The 21529-nt window shown below is 35.3% G+C and overlaps 1 protein-coding gene across 2 annotated transcripts in view; it reads right to left on the reverse strand.

Annotated features, from left to right (window-relative positions):
- Positions 1–21529, reverse strand: part of SLTM (SAFB like transcription modulator) — a 42180-nt gene that overhangs the window by 1515 nt on the left and 19136 nt on the right. The window contains exons 6-20 of one of the 2 annotated variants that reach the window (XM_045530304.1): positions 17164–17191; positions 15369–15783; positions 14706–14755; positions 12440–12558; positions 10458–10607; positions 10118–10221; positions 9856–10022; positions 9299–9384; positions 8901–9064; positions 6272–6452; positions 5420–5544; positions 4440–4610; positions 3575–3889; positions 3315–3459; positions 1509–1669 (exon numbers count right to left, since the gene is read on the reverse strand). In XM_045530304.1, the coding sequence (XP_045386260.1) occupies positions 1509–1669; positions 3315–3459; positions 3575–3889; positions 4440–4610; positions 5420–5544; positions 6272–6452; positions 8901–9064; positions 9299–9384; positions 9856–10022; positions 10118–10221; positions 10458–10607; positions 12440–12558; positions 14706–14755; positions 15369–15783; positions 17164–17191 (2381 nt within the window). Of the gene's footprint in view, positions 1–1508; positions 1670–3314; positions 3460–3574; positions 3890–4439; positions 4611–5419; positions 5545–6271; positions 6453–8900; positions 9065–9298; positions 9385–9855; positions 10023–10117; positions 10222–10457; positions 10608–12439; positions 12559–14705; positions 14756–15368; positions 15838–17163; positions 17192–21529 lie in introns of both variants that reach the window. The other variant, XM_045530296.1, reaches the window with a different exon arrangement.

Raw genomic sequence — 21529 nt, forward strand, 5'->3', positions numbered from 1 at the left:
GACTGTGCTGCACACTACAGCTTGAGAACCTGAGTCACTGGAAGTCATTCAACAAATATCTCTAGAATCTTTATGTATAATGCAACAGAGCACATACTAGTGACACAGAAAAAACAGACTCATTCAAAAAAAACCCTGTAGCAAAACTGGAAGATAAAAATCCATGGTGAAATGGTTTAGGTAGAATGAAACCAGATTATGAAAATGTTTGAATGCCAGGCTGAGCAATATGGGTTACAGCCCATCACCTAGAGAAGCTGCTTGTGGTTTCAGAGCAAATAAATGGTATTAACAAAATGAGTGTTCCAACAGTTCATGTTAGAAATAGTGTGAACAAGGGAGCAAGAAAAAGATGATTTGGGAAGATCAGATAAAACCCTAAATGAAGAAGAAGGGATAGCTATAAGAAACATTAAAAAAAAAATGGAACCACAGTTAGAAATTCATGTTAGGAAGAGGAAAGATAAAGATGAGGCCCATGTTCTTCCAGATGGGTGGTGGCATGGCAAAGTAAGAGAAGGTGGAAGCAACAAAGGAACATGAAGGTGTGAAAAGGAGAGGAATGGGTTTGCCTGTGACCTTGAATTCACAGAGCCAGCAAGGGATTACATGGAGATAGCAACACAGAGCTGCACAGAAAGAGTAGTGTCTAAAGGTCAGCCATGGGCAGGAGCCAACAAAGGCAATCACAGAGGCAGAAAGGAAATTATGGTGCCATAAAAAAAGGAGACTGCTTCTAAGTAAGGAAAAGCCAACAGTGTGAAACAGTGCTTCACTACCAAGGAGCCTGAGAACGAAGAAAACAAAGGAATCTATACTTATCAGCAAAAAAGTCATTGGTGACCTTTAAAAACCAGACAGAATGAGTGATAAGGCTATGCAGGCACAAGTAAAACACTGTTTGGTGGCAGAAGTGACCAATAGGATAGTAGCGACTTGGGTCACTGAGCCAAGCCACTATCTAAGAGATGGGAGTGGGTAGGAAAGGAGGACATGGAAGAGATGGAGCCTGAAGACTTGCGGGCTGAAGGGCCACATCGGACATGGGTGTAAAGACAAAATATAGCTCAGCGCATGAACAGGCTTTGGCTTAAAGAGTTATTTAAAAGGGGAGGAAATAGAACACACTTTCAGTTTCTTCCTTTGTAAGAATGTCAGGAATGCTAGGCAGTGGACAAGACGATGGTGCCAACATGAGGTCAATGTTCATTATCTGCTGGATTCTGACACACACGCACACACACCTATATGTAGACAGACTGGCCAGAATGCCAATCAGTTAACTTATAATGAGGAATACAAACTAACAAATTAATATCAACTGCCCTGCATACAATCTCTTGGAGATTTTGAGTTAACACAGGGAAATGTTCAGGCAGACATAAGGTTTTCACTAGTCACAATCCAATCTCTCAGAAACGATAAAGACCTCTAAAAGAAATTACAAAGGTTTGGTTGTATGTTAGGAAAAAAAAACAAAAAAAAGCCTTGACTGATCAGCTATTTACCTTGAATGTTGTGTTATCATGCCTGCTCCTGCCCGGCCATCGCCCATTCGTCTTGCTTCATGATAGCTAGGCCCTTGAGAAGGAGGACCATGCCACTCTTTCCTTGGTCCACTTGTGTCTCGTCCATGGCGTTCAACCACGTGCCGTTCTTCAGGATAGTGCTAAAGAATAGCGTATTAAATGCATAGTCATGACACTACTTTAGTTTAAATGTCCACCCCCAGTCTCAGGCCAATTTACGAAAGGAGTTTCCATCTATTTTGTAGTGAGAAGGTACGAACCCATGCTTCAAGGTAGGGTATGGGGGAAATGATTCAGTACTTTAATTCCTATTTCTATACCTTCTAGCACCCAAGCACTTTTTGACCCTGGAGTATTTCAAATGTTTGGATCTATATATAAGAAAGAAGGCATAGCCAGTGGTCAAAACCTTAAGACAAACCAGGGTGGGGCATATGATCAACCTGTCGGGACAACATGCACACAACACACAGAAACAGGAGTTGTCCCTCTTATTTTATATAGTACTAGTTGGTGCTGGGGCTCTGACCAGGTGCATCCATGGCTATGAGAAACAGAGTAGTGAACATAAGGAAGCAAAAGCCATGGAACTAAGGATCTAAGGGAAGAGTCAAGGGTTGTGATATTAAGCCTACAGGAAATAAAGCTGAAGGTACCTCACAGAGAGAAACAGATATAAATAATATGGGCAGAACAACTTACAGACTAAAATTATGAAAAAGAGAATTTTCAAGGGAGGATACAAGATCTCCTCCTTAGGACACCTTTTCTAAAACAACATCTGAATGCAGGAGGTGAGTCTATGAGACTTCCTTAAATTTTACCTAAAATAGGCAGAATATCTGTATTATATACTCAGTCTTAAAAGTTCTCTTCAGAGTAAATACTTCAATAAACCGACAAACAGAACTTATCTATCAAACATTTCTACTTATTAGAAACATTAAAACTTATATATAGCCATCAGGCCCAAATCTGTTTCATAAATGAAGAGTGGAATACCAAGGGATTAAAAAATCTTCTGGTCAAAAATGCTGTTATGAAACCTACTATGTATTCAAATGCAAAACAAAGCACCATTGTATAACGGAGACACACACATTTCAGAATTGTTTTTGGTATATAATTTATACCAGTATATTCTATCTGTGCTCACTGTCAACCCACATCACCAGTTTTTTTTATCAGTAGAATGATTTTAAATTAGGCAAAAGGTTTTTGCTCATTTGAGTTACTAAGAGATGAAGATAATTTTCTCTGTCCAGCTCATTCAACTTACAAAATATTCAAGCCAGTAAATGTCACAAGACAAAAAGTAATTAAAAAATATAAAACATTCCACTCACCTACCTTTAGAAATAAGAGGACAAAAAATAGACAAAAGTTTTATTTCAATTCTACACTTTAAGCTACTCCATGAGGTAGGAGAGAAAGAAGAATATTTAAAAAAGAAAAGGAAAAAGTGAAACAGAAACATAAATGGGGGCCAAAGATTTCTGATCCAGTTGGAAAGCCTCAATTTCTTAAAAAGAAGTAAAACCAAAGCCGTCATTAGGAAGACTCATTTACAAAATATAACAATTCTTAAATTTCAATAGGAAGTTTAATAAAAATGAAATATTTTAAGGCTAGCATCCTACCTCTTTGAACTACCAATGTTTAAGTACTGACAGTCATTCCAATCTAATTTAGGCCACATTAAATGATACTGTATCTACACAGTAGCTCCTAAGTCCTCTAAGTTAATGCCTCAAGAGTGGACGGTAACCCTTGCTCAGCACTTACCTGTGCTCCGCTTGCTCGGTCTGTGATGACTCCCCTGTCTCCTTCTCTGCTTCCGTAGCCGGACGCATTACTGCGACTCCCAGGCGGAGCGCCTCTCACACTGTGTCCTGATACTTCTCTTCCAGATCGTTCTGGCCTTTCAACTCTGTTACACAAAACACAAAAACATACATGACCAAAACTTTAATACAATCATTTTTTTTTTTTTTACCCAAACGTATTATATACCACTAGGGAGGCATTAGAAAGTACACGAATACCTTGTTTCCCGTTTGTCAGCGGACATGCCTCCTTCGCTTTTCCAGGTAGTTGGTCTAGAAGGATTGGGCCCTGCTTCCCGAGGATGTCTGGGGTGAGTGATATCAGGCCTATCATGAATGATCACTGTTCTCCTTTCGTCTCGCTCCCCTCGCACTTCTCGCCTGTCGGATTCTCTAAGTTCATTTCTTGGTGGCGGAGGTTCATTTCTTCGGGAGTCACTGAAATTTTTGGGATACCTTTCAAAGCTTGGATCTTCTCTTCGTGCAGTAGGTCGTGTCTTTTTCCCTTCACTTTGACTGACAAAGCGTTCCCTCCTAGTGATTAGAAACAAAGAACATAGGTCCAAAGAAGTACTTACTTGATCTCAATTCTTAACTATTTTTGCATAGCCTGTAATGATGATACCATCTGTAAAAATGAACCTAAGGCAAAGACACCAAAAGAGCTACAGTTAGCTACAGTTACTGATTATAATAACTCATTTTCTTTTAAACTGAGCTAAATGCCTAGCATGAAGATTGATTTTTTTAGCATCCAGGAGAAATGACATCAAGCCATTACCTACCCGCAGGATATTTTGCTGTTCATAACAGATGAAGCACATCCAAAGCGAACAATGCTCCCACTCAGTTTTAAATTTTTAAAGGTAAGAAGATAAACCCAACCTAACCTTGTTATGGTGGCCTATTTAATTAATTCTGAATACTGAATTTCCATTAACAAAAACAAAAACCAAACATATAATTTGTTCTGAACATTCAGTTCTGACCCGTACTTCTTAATTAAGATTTTAATGGAGAACCAGAATTATCACTCACAAGGCTCATATACTAAATATAACAACTTTTCAACATCTCTATCTACCTTTCAAAAGATGAAGACTGCACTGCTGAACTTTCAGGAAACCTGCCCCTCTCTCGATGATCAAAGTCATTAAATCTGTTCTGTTGGCGAGAGTAGTCAGATCCATGGCTGAATCGTGCATCTGTATCTAGAGACAACTTTTTATTCTCGCTCCAGTAAGGATCATCTCGCCTTGAAGAGAAATATTTGCTCATTTATATAAATTAGTTTTACAATAATCAAACAATACTTACTTGGAGTAATACATACCACATGTTAGAACTGTGAACACAAGAGGGCTAATAAACTCAAGACACAATACATTCGGTTAGGAGTACAAGCTAGCAAAGAATTAATGGTTAAATTATGTAAAGTCATATAGTGTTAGAGGAATTTAACAGGAGAGAAAAGTAGTTGAAAAACTGCCTGTTTCAAAATTATTACATGGGAAAGACAAATAAGATAAAATACTTGAAACCATTTTATAATAAAATTCTAACCAGCAGTCTATAACCTCTTCAGTTATCCTCAATTTTGGAAAAGGTCAGAGAGCTAAGTGCCAAGCACAAATCACTTATTCCATCTATTTCTCCACACAATAAACTGAATCTCATAAAAAATCAAATGGATATATTTGTATTTTTAAATCTACTAAGAAGCATGAATGCAAACACACAAGAGAACCTAGATTTCAGTCTTCCCCAGTTTATGGCTTCCATTTTTGCACTTACTGCACTGTCCCATGAGAACTTTCAAAATGGTTCTGAGTTTGAGAACCATCATTGGAGCCTACTATGACAATGTGTTTCCAGTCATAATTAAAAGCCTTTGGCGTCAGAAAGAGGGAACGGGAAAGAAGAGCAGACAGCTCCTACTTGACAAGGCACCAGGACAGATCTCCCCTCCCAGTGACTGGAGCCCAGACTTCCTCCTTCTCTAGTCTCAGCTTAAACGGAATAAGATATCAAGTGTAACTATGAAAGAAGAAAATAAGCAACTACCTATGATCTACATCACGTGGGCGTTTCAAAGAATTCCTTTTTTCTTGTTCATAACGAAGCTGCTGCTGTTGCCTTCTGAGTTCCTCTCGCTCTCGGGCAATCCGTTCAGCTTCCTTACGACGTTCCTTCAGACAACACAGAAGGAAGAACCAACCAATGCAAAATGAAAACAGAAGTTAAGTACATGTGCAACCTTGTTTTAATCTTGCCATAAAGACACTGCATAGGCAAGCACCAGGCAAAACACACACCTGGGACAAATAAATAAATGTGACTTCAATAATCTAGGCTATGGCTATTGTTCTGCAACATTAGAAATAACAGGGATTGGATGTGAAAGGTGGCAAGTATTTGGGAAGGTCAGTTTTGTTTCATCACTTGACTAAAACAAAAGCACCTAATGAGAACTAGAAACATAGTTCTTGATATGTATGGAGACTAAGTGCCTTAAAACCCTGAGTTGCAATTCTGCACAGAGAGGCATTATTTCCTTCTAGCCTTGAGAAATCATTCCCACTAAAATATGTAAGGAAATAGTTATTACTTTCTAAGACTGGGATAGTGACAGAGCCTGGATTACAACTACTCTGGACTCATAGTCCTATGCTCAGACTATTAGGCTGCCATGATATTGCAGAGCTAGAGTTATTACCAATTATCTAGAATAAAGTCACTACTAAATGTATTTTTAACTAGTATCTAATTCATTGTTATCTTTCAGGGATACTTAAATGATCGTTAGCTAAACTCATTCTATAGAAGCTTTACAACAAGTAAAGCAAATTTTAGGGCAAAAATGACAGTGTTTGAAAAAGGTGAGTTATTTAAGATGAAAAGATTTTCTGACTGCACCTGTTCAATACGAATGCGTTCCCTTTCCAAGCGTTCGCGTTCCATTCTCTCTCTCTCTAGTTTTTGCCTTTCAATTTCTAGGCGCTCTCTCTCTCTCTGTAAGCGTTCCCGTTCTTCCCGTTCACGAATTATTCTAATGCGTTCTCGCTCTCGACGCTCTCTTTCTGCAATCTCTCTTCGTCTAACAAAAATCAGTATTTAGAAATACTTAAATTATGCTAGCACTGGGTGAAAGAGAATAGCTGTTGAATTTGAATTTTTCCTTCAGGTTGGCAATTTTAAACTTCAACTCAGTCTAAGTAGTTTTAATGTAATTGGAAAGAGAACTCAAAATGAAACTTTAAACAGATTCCAGTAGTTATTTATTTATAAGATTGTTAGTTGCCTTATAGATGATTACTGTTTAAATAAAAATCACTGTAATAATAGCCCATTAATTGACAGGTTGAAAGGAGATATTCTATGTATATGAATTTACAAAACTATAGTTTCTATTAATTGTTTTTGATAGAAAAACTTCCAATGTCCTTATTATATATTCTGTCCTTAAACGAGGTATATACTTTATTTTGATGACTTCGGATCACAACCATGAACATCAATTATAGCAAATTCTACATATAACAAAATGGTGCCCTGAAGGGCTCTTTTGGAGTGTTTACCGGCCCATAATACATGGCTCTGGGTATACTTTTCTGAGTCAGAATTCAATTGTTTGCTGAACTGAATTATGTCATTGTATTAGACTTTTAGTAGTGTTTCTGTCATTTCCTCACTCTAAGGCGGTCAGTGTACTTTTTTTGGTCTATCAGCATGTTTTCCTCTAGCAACCCAATGGTTCTCAATGGGTCAGCACCACTATGGAAATAGATGGAGCATTTTTAATTATCACAATGATTATGGGGCTGATACTAGCATTTAGTGGGTAGGGACCAAGGAATCTAAACATGATGCATGAAATCGTCAGGGTAGTCCTACACAACAAAAACTGTCTAATACTATTCACACTTTTCAGATGCCTCAATGGGCATTCATGTCATTAAAAAACAACAAAACACCTTGAAAAAATAACATCTGAGTCTAGAACTTAATTCTGTTTTTAATAAGCGCTAGGCTTGTTTGCTGTGGTAGGGATTTATATACAATAAAATTTCTATAATGCAACTCCATGTAAACAGAGGGAAAATTATACTTTTTTGAGAACTTTACCAAGAGTTGCTCCCCATTTCAGAAATCATGCCATAATGTCAACACCATGCCTGGCATTTGACTCACCTATACAACATACCAATATCGGTTTGTATTTGTAGCTGTCACATTCTCAGTGAGTCTAAATAGGAATGCAAACAGGGGACTACTTCATTAAGTCTTCTAGAGTCATGCCTAAACATTCACATCTGGAATATATGTTTTTTTATAAATTACTTTTATTTCTCCTTTATATTACAATTGAATCATTCTACCAATTTTGGGGAAATTATCTGTATAGGTAGGTATGTTATACATCAATTTCACTTCAGGAGAACAAAGAGGGCAGAGCAACATTGTTTATATAAGAAGGATGTTGGCCTGATAGATTTGAGAATCGCTGCTCTAGCTGCTTTTCCATTCCCCTTCTCCTCCCAATCTGTTGTCAACTAAATAATTGGGAAGCTAAGCACATTGGGATTTCATCTTTAAAAAGGGGAAATGGGTTTCGAGTGCTGCAAGGATTCTATCCTTTTAGTAAAGTTGTATGGCAATCATCATACAGTATTACCTAAGTTGCTAAAAGTATCTCCTGTAGTTCCACTCACTCTTGTGAATGAATAGATGAAATTCCATCATTAAAGTGTCCTCTGGACAAGCCAGGTTAACATTTGAAAAAATATACTATAAAACACGTTCTGAAGAATATTTTAAGTGGCATCCAAAAATTGATACACAAAAGTAAACAGGCACTTATGATGAACTGTTGAGGTATTGCCACTAAAAATAGAAACATCTTGGTTTTCTCTGTGTTTTCCATTTGTTTGTTTTAAAGAGAATACTTGCTTTGGGATAGAGTTTGAATACCAGAGGGCAAATCTTCCTTCACTTGGGCACCAATCCAAACAACAATCAATTTTTGCTAAATTTGTTTTTAAAATTTCAACACAGTATTTGAATATTGCATCTTACTTTCAAACTATCTCATCTCAAAATCAATTTTTCCTTTAAAATCATAGGGTTTTTTTGTTTCGGTTTGGGTCTTTTTGTTTTTTGTTTTTTTTAATGGCAGCAATTTTGGAGTAGAGGAAAGAGCATTGGACTTGGAGTCAGAAGGCTTGGGTCTGAGTCCCGACTCTGCCACTCATTAGCCAGGTAGCATTGGAAGAGTCATGTAGCCTCTCTGGGCCTCCATTTTTTTCAACTATATAATGGGCATGCCTAATCTTATAGAACTGTTGAGCTGGAGATAACAGATAGAAAAGTACTTTGTAAATTACGAAGTGCTATGCAAACTTAAGAAATGATTAGATGCTACTGTATTTCTTTAAAGTGGCAAACAGTTTTCTGTGGGAGTAGAATTTCCAGAAATTTAGCTTATAACTAATGTTAAAGATGCACCTATATTTAAAGTCAGGTATAAAATAGACTCCTTTCATACCTTCGAAGTTCCATTGCTCGCCTCAGTCTTTCAAAACGAACTAAATGTTCTCTCAATCTTTGTTCTTTCATCTTTTCAAAAGGTAAAATCTCTTTCCTTCTGTAGTCTTTGTCCCATTTTTTGTCTAAGCTAGCTCTCTCCTTTTCCTTGCTTCTTCCATGAATCTATAGAAAAAAATTTTAAGAGGAGGACTAGAAGTTAAAATAATTTGGGGTTTTATTTTCCAAGTATTTTCAAGTGTTTTTCAAGTATAGCTAGCTGGTCATTTAAAAAGTTCAAATGACTAGCAACATTTCCTTTTTCATAGGTTTTCTAGCATAGAAGCAAAAACGTTTATAGAAAAACAGAATTAACTTCTTATATAAACAGATGAAATAGTATTCTTCCCAGAGACTTACTTTCTCAAATCTTCCTCTTCTTGATGGCCTACAATGATCTCCTTTAGTTTGGTCTAATATTACCATACGTCCTGGACTATTTGAACCTAAGGAAATAAAATTTAGATAAACCAATGTCTAAAAGAAATTTAATTGAAAAAGACTATATATATGTAAAAAATGCTGATTCTTAGCCAGATATTCACAAACCAATACATGAAATAAAAAACCTACTTATTCTGTGAGAACTTAAATGCAAACAGCTTTTTAAACAGTTCAATCTACTAATATAAATATTTTTAGTGACACCACAAGATCCTAACTCAATACTATAAATCAATGACTATTTTAAGTCAGCCCAGTTTTAACAGTAAAAGGAGCTCAGCTGGAAGAACACAGCTGTTTCCCAAGAGTAGAAAAGGAGAAGGCAGTTTGTCCTACTAAACCTCCTTTCTACCATAGTAACAACAAAGTTTAAACAGTTATCTAGATTGTAATCTCAAGTTTTCCCTCCCACGGTAAATATTAAGTGGTATGATTCATTAGAAAGGGATTAAAAAGAAAGATACATAGCATACTTATTCTTTTCTTTTCTTCACTTTTTTTAATCGATTCTGAAGTTTGGCCACTTGCTCCATTATCATTCGTCTCATCTTTACTCTCTGTTTTCTTAGCATCCTTGCTTTCTTTTTTTTCAGATTTCTCAGACGATCTTTTCTCTTCTTTTTTGACAGAGGCTTGTGTCCTGCTCATTACCACGCCAGACAAGAAAATAGAATGAGTACTCCATAATGTACCAAAAAAGTCTATCTGCTTATCAAATAAACCAAAAACCCTTACTTGCTACTTCTATCGCTCATATTTTTTTTATCTCCAGAACTTCGTGAACTACTCTTTTCATCATTTTCTTTTTTCATTTCTTTCTTAGAAGGATCACCTTTTACCTGAAAGATTCAAACCAGAAAAAAGCTTATAAGCTTTAAAGTTACATTTTTATGATTATAAAAAGTATCTTGATGGCAGAAAATTTGGAAAAGACAGAAATTATAAAGTAAAAAGATATACATAAAAACATAAGAATCATTGGTAACTCTACTTCCTGCTCGTGTTAACATCTTGAAGTTGAGAATTACTAGCCATCAAAGTAACCCCACTTTGACAAACAGTTAGGCAAGCTTACTTTTTCAACAGAAATCAGCTGTCCATGTAGCTCAGTGCGATGAAGATGTGCAATACACCTGGACACCTCTGTGCTGGAAGACATAGTTACAATGCCATAGCATTTTGCCCCAGGACTTCGAGCATTTGTAACTACCTTTGCACTCAGAACCTATAAAATGAGATTGCACTTTAGAAGTTTTACAACTACACACATTTCCAAATAGATGAACGTTCAAAACTGAGATGTCAAATTAAAGGATATATATTAATTCAGGATATATGTTATTGTTTTATATTCTTATGATTACCATTTACCTTACCCATAACTACTTAGCAAATATTCACAGGAACATTATAAAGTGTCAAAAGGCAATTTAACCTACTTGACTGACACACACACACACACACACACACACACACACTTATTTATTTTCTCCTCCCAAATACATAGCCAAAACACAACTAGTCACACCAATGAAGTATTCACACAATTAACAAAAGCAAATAAATTGGATTTGGCCAAAACATCCCTATTATAGGCTCATCCTAAATCTCCTAGAGAAAAAATCAGTTTCTAGATATTTTAAAGTATTAGCAGTTTCCTATAATGAGCTGCTTATCTTTAAAAAATTAGTAAAGAACCAGTCACACGTAAAAAAGTAGACTTAAAAACACACCCTAAGACTTCAAAGACAACACCTTGCATCTATGTGCTTTTAAAATTTATATCAATACAAAAGTAAAAAATAATTTCAATTCTTTAAAATGGCTAGTTAAGAGAGACAGAGAAGGGATGGATGGGAATAAAAGTGAGAGAGAACAATCTAGTGCTGAACAAAGAAGAACAAAGACAATGCCAGGAAAAGGTGAACAGGGAATTTAGGAGGATTTAAAGTGTGGGTGGCTGGAAACTATCAGCTTTTATTTCAAGTCTAGGTATGGCTGATTTCGCCCCATAGCAATTTAATTTTTAAGCTCAAGGTTTTGTTATCAAGTGAATAGTATCATTATATAGCTGTAGTCCTAATAAATACCAACATTAAAATATTGTTTTCACATCTCTAACAACACATTGTTGAAAACAGAATGAAAAATGTAACAGTCGATCATGGAACCACAATTCTGTGTTCTATATCTGACACCTACAACAATCTTCTTCCTGCTCAGACAATTCATTAAAGGAGAAAAATCTCCTAAAATCAACAGGACAGATTTTTGTGATATTCATTAATGGCTATTTACCAATACTGGTTATTAATTCAATAAATATTTGAAAGCCTATGATGTGGACACAAAATACAGTAAATAAGGTCCCTGCCCTCAAAGAGCTCACACTGGAGTAGGTTAAATATATACGAAAAACTATAATGTAAATAGAAAGTATTGAGTGCCCTAAGGGATACAGATCAATTGCCATTCAATACAATAGCTATTAACTGAATATTCTTTGACTACTTCTCTTCCTTTGTCTCCCCTTAACTACCACAGAAACTTTTCCTGATGAACTAACCATAGTAAAGCCTCCCTTACTTCTCTTCATGCCCTGCATTTTTCCTTCATAGCACTTATGAAAAGTTCTTAAGTTTATATATATATATTTTTTACCAGTTTTATATTTTTCTCCATCACTGGACTAGAATCTCTATGATAGCAGAGATTATATCTGCTTCCACCCCCCTCTAATTATATACCCCATTGCCTAACTCTAGTCTAACTATATTTTCAAGATGACCAAATCAGCTTTACCAGTGTGCTAGACTTCACGCTAGGTGCTAAAAAAAAAAATCATGATGATGTAAAACTCACTTCAAGCGAGTGAGATTAAAAGATGAAACCCAATTTAACCCCTAAACCTAATCTGCCACACAACTCAATAATTATGTCTAAACAGTTCTGAGAGATAAAAGAAATTAGAAAAATTTTACATAATACTGTTTCAATACAATCCCCATTTCAAATACAGATACTAGAAAGATGGGTAAAAAGGTAAAAAGAATGTACCTTTCCATATTTGCCAAAGAGGTTCTTCAAATCAGCAGCTTTGGTATTAGATGAAAGTCCACTAACCCAGATATTTTTAGTTGAGCTTCCACTGCTACCACTAGTACTACTTGTACTTCCTAGAACAGATTTAATATCAGATGTTTAAATTTCTTAATCATATTTTTTGCATAATTATAAGGGCCATGTTCTTTTAAAACTGTAAAATCTTTTTATTTAATTTTGATAGTATGACCTTACTATATTCAAAATCCTATGAATTTGCTATTGTTAAAATTAAAGATAACAGATAACCAGTTAGAAAACAAATATGAATATTTGCATACTTCCTATTGTATGAGTTTTAAGTCAAAGAAGACATATCTTAGACTTCTGCTGTTAAGTTTTAGCAATTTACATTCTATCACTGCACTGAATACACTCAACCAGGAAGCAGTCATTTATGAATGAACAAACTGCTTTAACTGCCACATCCATTGTGGGCTTTAGATCTAGAGAAACTGGAGTGGAAGAGGGAAAAAGTCAGAGCAAGGGATAAACTTTTCAAGAATTTAAATGGTTAATAACAAAGACTAACCAACAAGTTCATCTTCATTCTCTATTAGAAAAAGGGTAAGAGAAAATGGGAATTATATATAGCTGGATAACTCTGGATTCAATAAAAACCAATATTCTAAAACAAAACTACAAGATTAAAACGAGAGATCTCAAAATCCTGTAGAATAGTTAAATAATATGAATCATTTCTGTACTATTTCCACACACAAATTATGATTTCACAGAGTTGCCATATCTTAAAATATAAGCCTACTCAGTCATCCTTTAGTGTTTTGCATCAAAATGTGCCATGATAAAAGGGGAATTTCATTCATTTGACTTTATCTGGAAAACAACTCTTACTTTAAGAGAGATAGAATATAAGCAATTAAAAGGAATAATTTCTATAATTTCATGTTATGTTATATAGAAAGAAAAAAATTTCCAATGCTTTAAAAAAATCACATGACACAAATGTTAACAGTTGAAAAACTACTCTCAGTGAGACTTGCAGGGAGAGACAACACATATTTTAAATATTAATGGTTGATGTTTTCCAATTTGTAAGAAGGGCATTCAGCGAAGGATTTGTTTTACATTATTATATCTTAACTCAAAGTTTGTGTAACTTTTATGTCACCAATAACATCTGGGCCCTGGTACTTTTCTAATTATAGAAAAACAACTTAAAATAATACGGAAAAAAGCATACTATTTAAGCAAGACTACTATGCTTCTAAATTTAAAGTATAAAATTTTATAAATTTATTGTATCTTATCCATTAACCAAAACTGTAAGAGCATGAGGGTATTCCAAATGTCAATCACTAAATCAAATCATCATAATTTCCAACTATTAAAATATACCAACAAAACACACTAAATAAACCACAGAGGACACATAAACCTTTTTTCCATTCTCAGGAGGTATTATAAAACTCTGCAGTATCCAAATGGTATATCTTCCCTTAAAATGCTTTTGTAGAAAATAAATATTTTTCAAGTAGACACAGCACATGTACAAGATGAAACTATGGCTCATGGGCATGAGATAACCAGAGATTTCCCAATAACAGAAAGCAATCAAATATTGCACCTTGAAACATATGGGAATTTAAAATAAAATCACTTTCTTACATGAGACAACATCAATCCAAAATAGGTCAAATTAGGAAGTAAATTCTAAAGAATTAAAATACTGTACATTGGCTATGTTAACAGAAGTGTGCCTTGTTTTAAAGAATGAAGAAAGTGAAACCAAATGTTAGAGATTGATTTTCTTTTAAATACTATACTCCACAAATATACACAAGTATCATTTATAGCACATTTCCTACTAGACAGAACAGGGAACGGTTGTGGTGATATATAGTGGTTACAAATGACTGCAACTAAAGATAAAATACTTCTGAAATTACGACGGTAGAAAATGAAGTATCTATTAACGTTCAATACAGTTCCTTAGAACACACCAGGTAAGCGTTCCCTAGCAAATGAGCTTTTAATATACTCATACCAGTTTACAAAATAAGTAAAAAGTAATGCTTCAATCAGAGTTTGCTATAATCTGTATAATTCCATAGTTTACATAAAGGCCATCCAAAGTTTCTAGTCTGTCAATAAAATGTTTAAGGACTAAATGTCAAACAAAACACCACCAGGCAACTACTACTTTTTAATGAAAATACGCAGTGTTACCACTGAAAGAAATAGGAAAAAAATCCATTACCTTTGTCATCTTTAGATGATGTCTTGCTGTCTTTAGATTCCTTTGAAGAGCTAAAGAGGCAAATCACCAGAAGAAAATTGAAATCAAAAAAACCAAAACAAAAACCAAAAAAAATCGAACAGCTTGATATCGACTACATTTCAAACTAGTGCTATTCATACATATTAAGAATTCCAAAGGCCTAGATTAGGTTATTTGAACAAATGATTCCCTTAGGATTCTTGCACTGATTTTCCCCAAGATGCCTGAAGATCTAGATTTTCTGACAATTCTATTCAGTGGATATATGGCCATCTTCTCCAGATTTCAGGACTGGGACTTGACTTCATTGTGTGTTCTTAGAACTGATAGTTGTTCATTAACCATCATCACAAGGATTTTTAAAAATAAAACACAAAAAAATTGTCAATTTGAAAAAAAAAAAACCAACAAAAAAACCAAATATATGCTGACAATTCGACAATGCAATCAGTAGGACACACTGCATATTACGAAGATCTTGATATTTTTTTTTAAAGTAACTTATGACGGTCAAAAATATTATAGGCAGGATCATAAGACACTAATTACTGTACATGTTCTTGAAGCCACCCCCTTAATGTAGAGTGATCTTATTGAATGCTGGAATTCAGTATCGTAAAGAACTGACATAGAAAAACAAACCTCTTTGCTTGACCAGAGGCCCCAGTAGACGAGGGCCCTTTCTTCAAAGTATCCTTTTCTTTGTCTCCAGATTCTGCTTTCTTAGAACTTTCTCTGGCTTCCTTCTCGACAGGATCACCCTTCACGCTGTCTTCCTTCTTACCATCTTTATGGTTCGCATTCATCTCATAATCCTTGCTTTCCTTCTCCGGGCTCTGTGCAATGGCGTCCTGCTCATCTTTTGGCTTACTTGCTTCAGAATCTGTAATTTTCACATTTTTACCTGTTTCTAGGAGGTCATCACCATCAAAATCCAGAGTGATGGCATCTTCAGCCTGGATTGTGACCGAGATGTTGTCATCCTCAGCTTCTTTCACAGTCGCATTAGCTTCCATCTCTTCATGAGCTGTGTGATCAGCCTCAGCTAGGTTCCCTTCTGAAGGAAGAGGTTTAGATACTTCTTGTGTACCATCACCAGAACCTGCTATATCTAAGAGGATTTAACAGGAATAAATATGGCAAAACAAGAAGTTTAAACAATTTCATATTCATAAGCTAGAATAGGACCTAGAAAATATAAAGCCAGTTATTATCACTGATGGAAGGTTAGGGAAAAAAAAAAAAAAGAACACAAGGGTATTAACTAACATAAACAATCCTTTACCCAGGATCACTTATTCTTCATGGAAAAAATGATCGCTACATACAAACACCAAACAACAATAGCGAGAAAATGGTTCCATCCTGAAGATCCCAGCTCTTCATTTCTGGTTATAAGTTAATGGCATATGGAAGATTTTTTTTTCCTCCATGGGACAGTGATAAGTGTGCAGATTTGTTCTTCAATGTTCATATCATCTTGGGATTTCACCCTTATGACCTTCAGAACTCTCATGGTGACTTCTTGAAAGGTCACAGTCTGAGGATATCAATCAGTCTTCAGAGTATTTCAGGGGCTCATCTTTTTCACTCTTCAGTGCTTGAGTAGTCCAGAACCATGTGGAAAACTGCTACAGAAGGCTCCGAAGATGCTCCTGCTCCATAGCATTCCAGTCTTCATCCTGTCCAGTCTGCAATGACCATTTTCAAAGATGTCTTGCGTCCCCCAAAATAGAAAGGCTTCAGGCACGTGAGATTTTCAGTCAGCGGCTTACTTCATCCTTGCTTCCAGTCCTTTTATTCTGCCTTGCTTAGAACCCTGCTCCATGTCCTTTCCAGTCCACAGTAGGATCCTTTGATTTCTGTCCAAGAGCTCTTCCACAACCTCATACCGACCGCATATATTGCTACTGTTGTCCCTGTAATTGTGTTGGATGAGACAGCTTTCCTAAACCACTAAAACTGTCTGAAAGTTTCTCTAAGCAGCAAACACAAAGTCAGTTTCCTGGTCATTCAACTATTTTTAGGACCAGTTGTAAAATTCATTGTGTGCTAAGCACTGGGACTCCAATAAGCACGTATGAGTTACTGCAGTGTCAGTCTGAAGGATTTAATCAACTTACCGTACGCTAGAAGTTATTTTAAAAATAAAATTAAAATTGGGTTAACCAAAAAAAAAAAAAAAAAAAAAAAAAAAAGCATTGCCCACTACAGTAACTGATATGTACCATTAAGATAGAACATATCTTAAGTGTTCAAAAGAAAATTAAAATCAATTGAAAAATAAAATTAAGATACTAAGTTCACTAAATAGATAAATTGGAAAATAAACTCATTTCAAAAATAAGGTTTCAAATAAGGAATACTTTATTTTCATACAATTTACTGTTTTTCTAAAAGTCAGCAGTTTTTAAACTCTACTTAGCATCAAACATACCTTTCTCATTTTCTTCTTCCTCACCATCCTGAAATTCAAAGAATAATCAAATGTAAAATGAATTCACATAAAACTAGTTTTTAGTAATAGTACAGAATCAGTCAAGTTAAATTGGTAGATAATTTAATAATATTAATTAGGGATACCTATCACTAACAAATAAATAGGATATTCCAATCAGAACCTGAGCCTGTTTAGAGATGTGTGGCACAAGTCTGGTATGTACAATTTTAGAAAAGAAACAGGTAAATCTGTCAATAATCAGATCAAGAACAAGCTGTATTATTTAGTTTCAGTATTAAAAACTTAGTTTATATAATCTAACTCTTACTCATATCAAGGAGCTGCCAATAAAAAGACTGACCTGATTATGTATTTTATGTCACTCAGTTCACAGGTACTCTTAGGGCATATTATCAAAATAATACCAGAAAGTGTAACCTGTAGACATATACTTTCAAGGGTTTGAATGCACATTAATAAACAAAACAAACAAACAACACTCCCTTTTTGAGCGTCTCAGCCGTGAGAAGGATAATTACTAATCAGTTTCAAATTATTCATTCTTAGTATCTGTTAAAAATGAATTCACAGCTGTCACATATAAGTTGGTGGCCAGCCAATTTTAAAATGGTATTTGTGCTATGGTTCACCCAAACAAGTAACCCACTCATTTTTTTAAAAAATGATTTTAATTTCAAAATATTTGATAGCTTCACTAAATCTAAAATTAAGAATGTATTATCTTAAAAACAGGAATGTCAGCCGGGTGTGGTGGCTCACACCTATAATCCTAGCACTCTGGGAGGCCTAGGTGTGAGGATTGCTTGAGCTCAGGAGTTCAAGACCAGCCTGAGCAAGAACGAGACCCCATCTCTACTAAAAATAGAAAAATTAGCCCAGCTCAGTGGCATGCACCTGTAGTCCCACCTACTTTGGAGACTGAGGCAGGAGGATCACTTGAGCACAGGAGTTAGAGGTTGCAGTCAGCTATGATGTCGCCACTGCAGCACTCTACCCAGGGCGACAGAGTGATACTCTGTCTCCAAAAAAAAAAACAAAAAAAACCCACACACACAAAAAACCAACAAAAACCAAACCCAAAACCCAAAAATCCAAACCGAAACAAACAAACAAAAAAAACCCAAGAATGTCACAAAGGGGAAGAGCTTTATTTACTGTATGGAGCAAATATTGCAAAAATCACTGAAGCAATCATACCAACCCACATTTTCCCAAATATAAGACTACAAAGAATAAGTAAAGTAATATGCATTATAATCTCAATAACTGGAAAAATTTTAAGGAATGTTTTAAATTTTAATTATAATTTTTAAAATAAAAGCTAAGTAGAAGCAGATTGCATTGTCAGGTGGTATGAAGCTTGTAAATTACCACACATAAAGCTTTAGAGCGGCGGTTCTCAAACTTGAGCATGTATCAGTAGCCCCTGGAGGACTTGTTAAAACACAGATTGCTGGGCACCAACCCCAGAGTTTCTGATTCAGAAGGTCTGGCATCAGGCTTGAAAATGTGCATCTCTACCAAGTTTCCAGGTGATGCTAATGTTGCTGGTCCAGAGAGGACACTTTGAGAACCACTGCCTTAGAGCCACACCCTAGCAGTGAAAGAAGACTTAAAGCAAAATTCAAATGTTAAATAGAACTTTAAATAGCATATTTATCTTGCAACACAATCTTAGATTTATATAAAAGCACGCCTTCCTTAAAATTTCAAATATTTTACCAAATATTTTACCAATGCTCAAAATTGCATTTGGATAATAATCATGATTTCTAAGAAAGCATTTTAAATGATATTTGACTAAGTTAACATATAAATGCCCAATTAGGGAATGACTGATTTTTTATATCTAGAGCAACATGAAGCAAACTAAAAATACTTAAAACCTAAGCCACAAGCCCGGAAGTAAAATAGTCCAGAACAAGTAAATCACCAATTGACAGCATTGTAAATCTTTTATATTGTCCTCTAAGAATCTCTTAATAAATTGTTTTACTGGAATTTACTTTTAAACTTTATATCTCTAATCTGTAACATTTGGAAAGGAAAGAAAAATGCTGCAACTTCAGTGGAGTGGTAGGCAGTAGTACCAAGGGAAGTATAACTTATGCTCGAATTATGGATAAATCTTTTTCTTCCAAACTCTTAGTGATTTTTCTTGAAAGGATAAACTAGGATGCCTTAACTTTTACTTAAAAGTAGAAGAAATGAACTTAAAGAATGCAACTTGACTCCCTCCAATCTACCTATGATGCCAACAGCAAACCACTTCCAAGTTTTTCTTAGAGATGCAACATTGACAGGTTCAAGAAAAAAGTCCAAATTGTTATTTAAGAAAGAAAAACTTAAAAAAAAATACTACGGTGTAAAAAATAAAATTCTGTTCTAGTTCCTGTCAATTAGAATGTTATTTCTAGTTACTAAGGTAACTGGTAGGCTTATCTTATTTGCTGAAGAATTTTTAGGTATTTATCTTAATAATTCAAAACATTCTTCTGAAGGGTTTCATAATTTAAGTTCTTCTACATAGTGGTTATACTAGCTGTATTACATATACTTAAATGTCCCTAGGAAAAGGGCCTGACCCAGCTTCCAGAAAACAAAACTGATTACAATGGTGGTCAAGCACAAAACCAACCATGGTTAGTAGAAAAGATGAACCACATGTAAGTGCCAATTTGTTTTACTGTGCAGTATGTGCAGCAAACATAGTACTACTAAGGTTAAACCAAAAGTCTAAATAAGCCCCCAAAGCCTTGCAATAAAGAAACAAGCCAAGAAGTACAAGAAAAAGGATGGGAAATTTTTCTGTCCAAATGATATATAGGCACAGACATGATATGTAACTTAGTTGAAAATAATTCCCCCCCCACCGAATACAGATTTTTTTCAGAATGAGGAATATAGCAATTGAATGTAAAACATTTACTTATTAAATGTAAAGCATCCTTTTAAATTAACCACTCGAGTTTATCTTGAAAAAATACATTTCATATATGGAAATGAAGCAAATGATCTATAAGTAGGTACTCATGTTGTTTATCTTTGTAGTGGAATCTACAATTCTTAGTCAAATGCTAAAAGACATACAAAAGCCCCTTTATTATTTTCATTTCATCCTAGGAGCAGCAATGACTACTAAGAGCCAAAGACAAGTCTAGGACTTATATTTCAGTTAACCCAAGTGTTTACTACATACCCAATTCTACTACCTTCCCCTAGGATATCTTATAATATATGTACATATATGTGCTAAGTAAAAAGACCTCCTTTCCCCTAACTTGTAAACACTGCATTCTACCTGATTTAAAATAAACCTTCAACATAACCTTAAACCATGAACTATCTATATGGCAATAGGGTAAACATCACGGAAAACACGAAATGCTTGGCACATAATAAGTACTCAAAAATTTGTTGAAATGTAGTGTAAGATTGCTATTTTTAGCTGGAAAGACAGAACTGCTTGTTTTTATGTATCTGAAGGGCTTAACTTCAGCACTATGTTAAATACAATACAATTCAGAAAATATTTAGCAGTGTAGGGTTATTTATTGAAAAGAATACCACACCCAGCACCATGGGACCTAGGTATTTATCCTGTCTTTACTACTGAAACCATTAAGATGATGGATACAAAAAAAGTTCTTTTTAAATGGTAAAGCACTACATAGGAGAGAGGTACTAAAGATAGCTTTGTGGAAGAGGCAGAAGTAAATCTGCCTTTAAGAGGTATACAGATTTATTTATTTCCTTCCTTCTTTCCCTTCCCTTCCTCCCTCCTCTACCTCCTCTCCTTCTTTTCTTTTTTTTTTTTTTTTTTCCTGAGACAGGGTCTTGCTCTTGTCACCCAGGTTGGAGAGCAGAGGCATCATCATAGCTCACTGCAACCTCAAACTCCTGGGCTCAAACAATCTTTCTGCCTCAGCCTCCTGAGTTGCAGAGTAGCTGGGACTATAGGCAGTATGTGCCACCATGCCCAGCTAATTTTTCTATTTTTGGTAGAGATGGGGTCTCGCTCTTGCTCAGGCTAGTCTCAAACTCCTGACCTCAAGCAATATCCCCGCCTTGGCCTCCCAAAGTGCTAGGATTACAGGTGTGAGCCACTACGTCCAGCCCAAGAAGTATACAGATTTCACATGACAAAATAGGGACGGTCCTTCAGGTTAGTTAAACATTAGGGGCAAAGGCAAATTGAAAAAGAAATAGGAATGATGTTATCACTGACTAAAGAGGTTCTTGACACTAGAAGAAATTTTTAAGAATTAAAGCATTAGCAAACAAGAACATTTTAGAGCAACATTTCCAGAAAATTCTCAAGTACCTAGTATTTTGAAGCTAG

This window comes from Lemur catta, chromosome 1, assembly GCF_020740605.2.
Source record: "Lemur catta isolate mLemCat1 chromosome 1, mLemCat1.pri, whole genome shotgun sequence".
NCBI classification, from domain to species: domain Eukaryota; kingdom Metazoa; phylum Chordata; class Mammalia; order Primates; family Lemuridae; genus Lemur; species Lemur catta.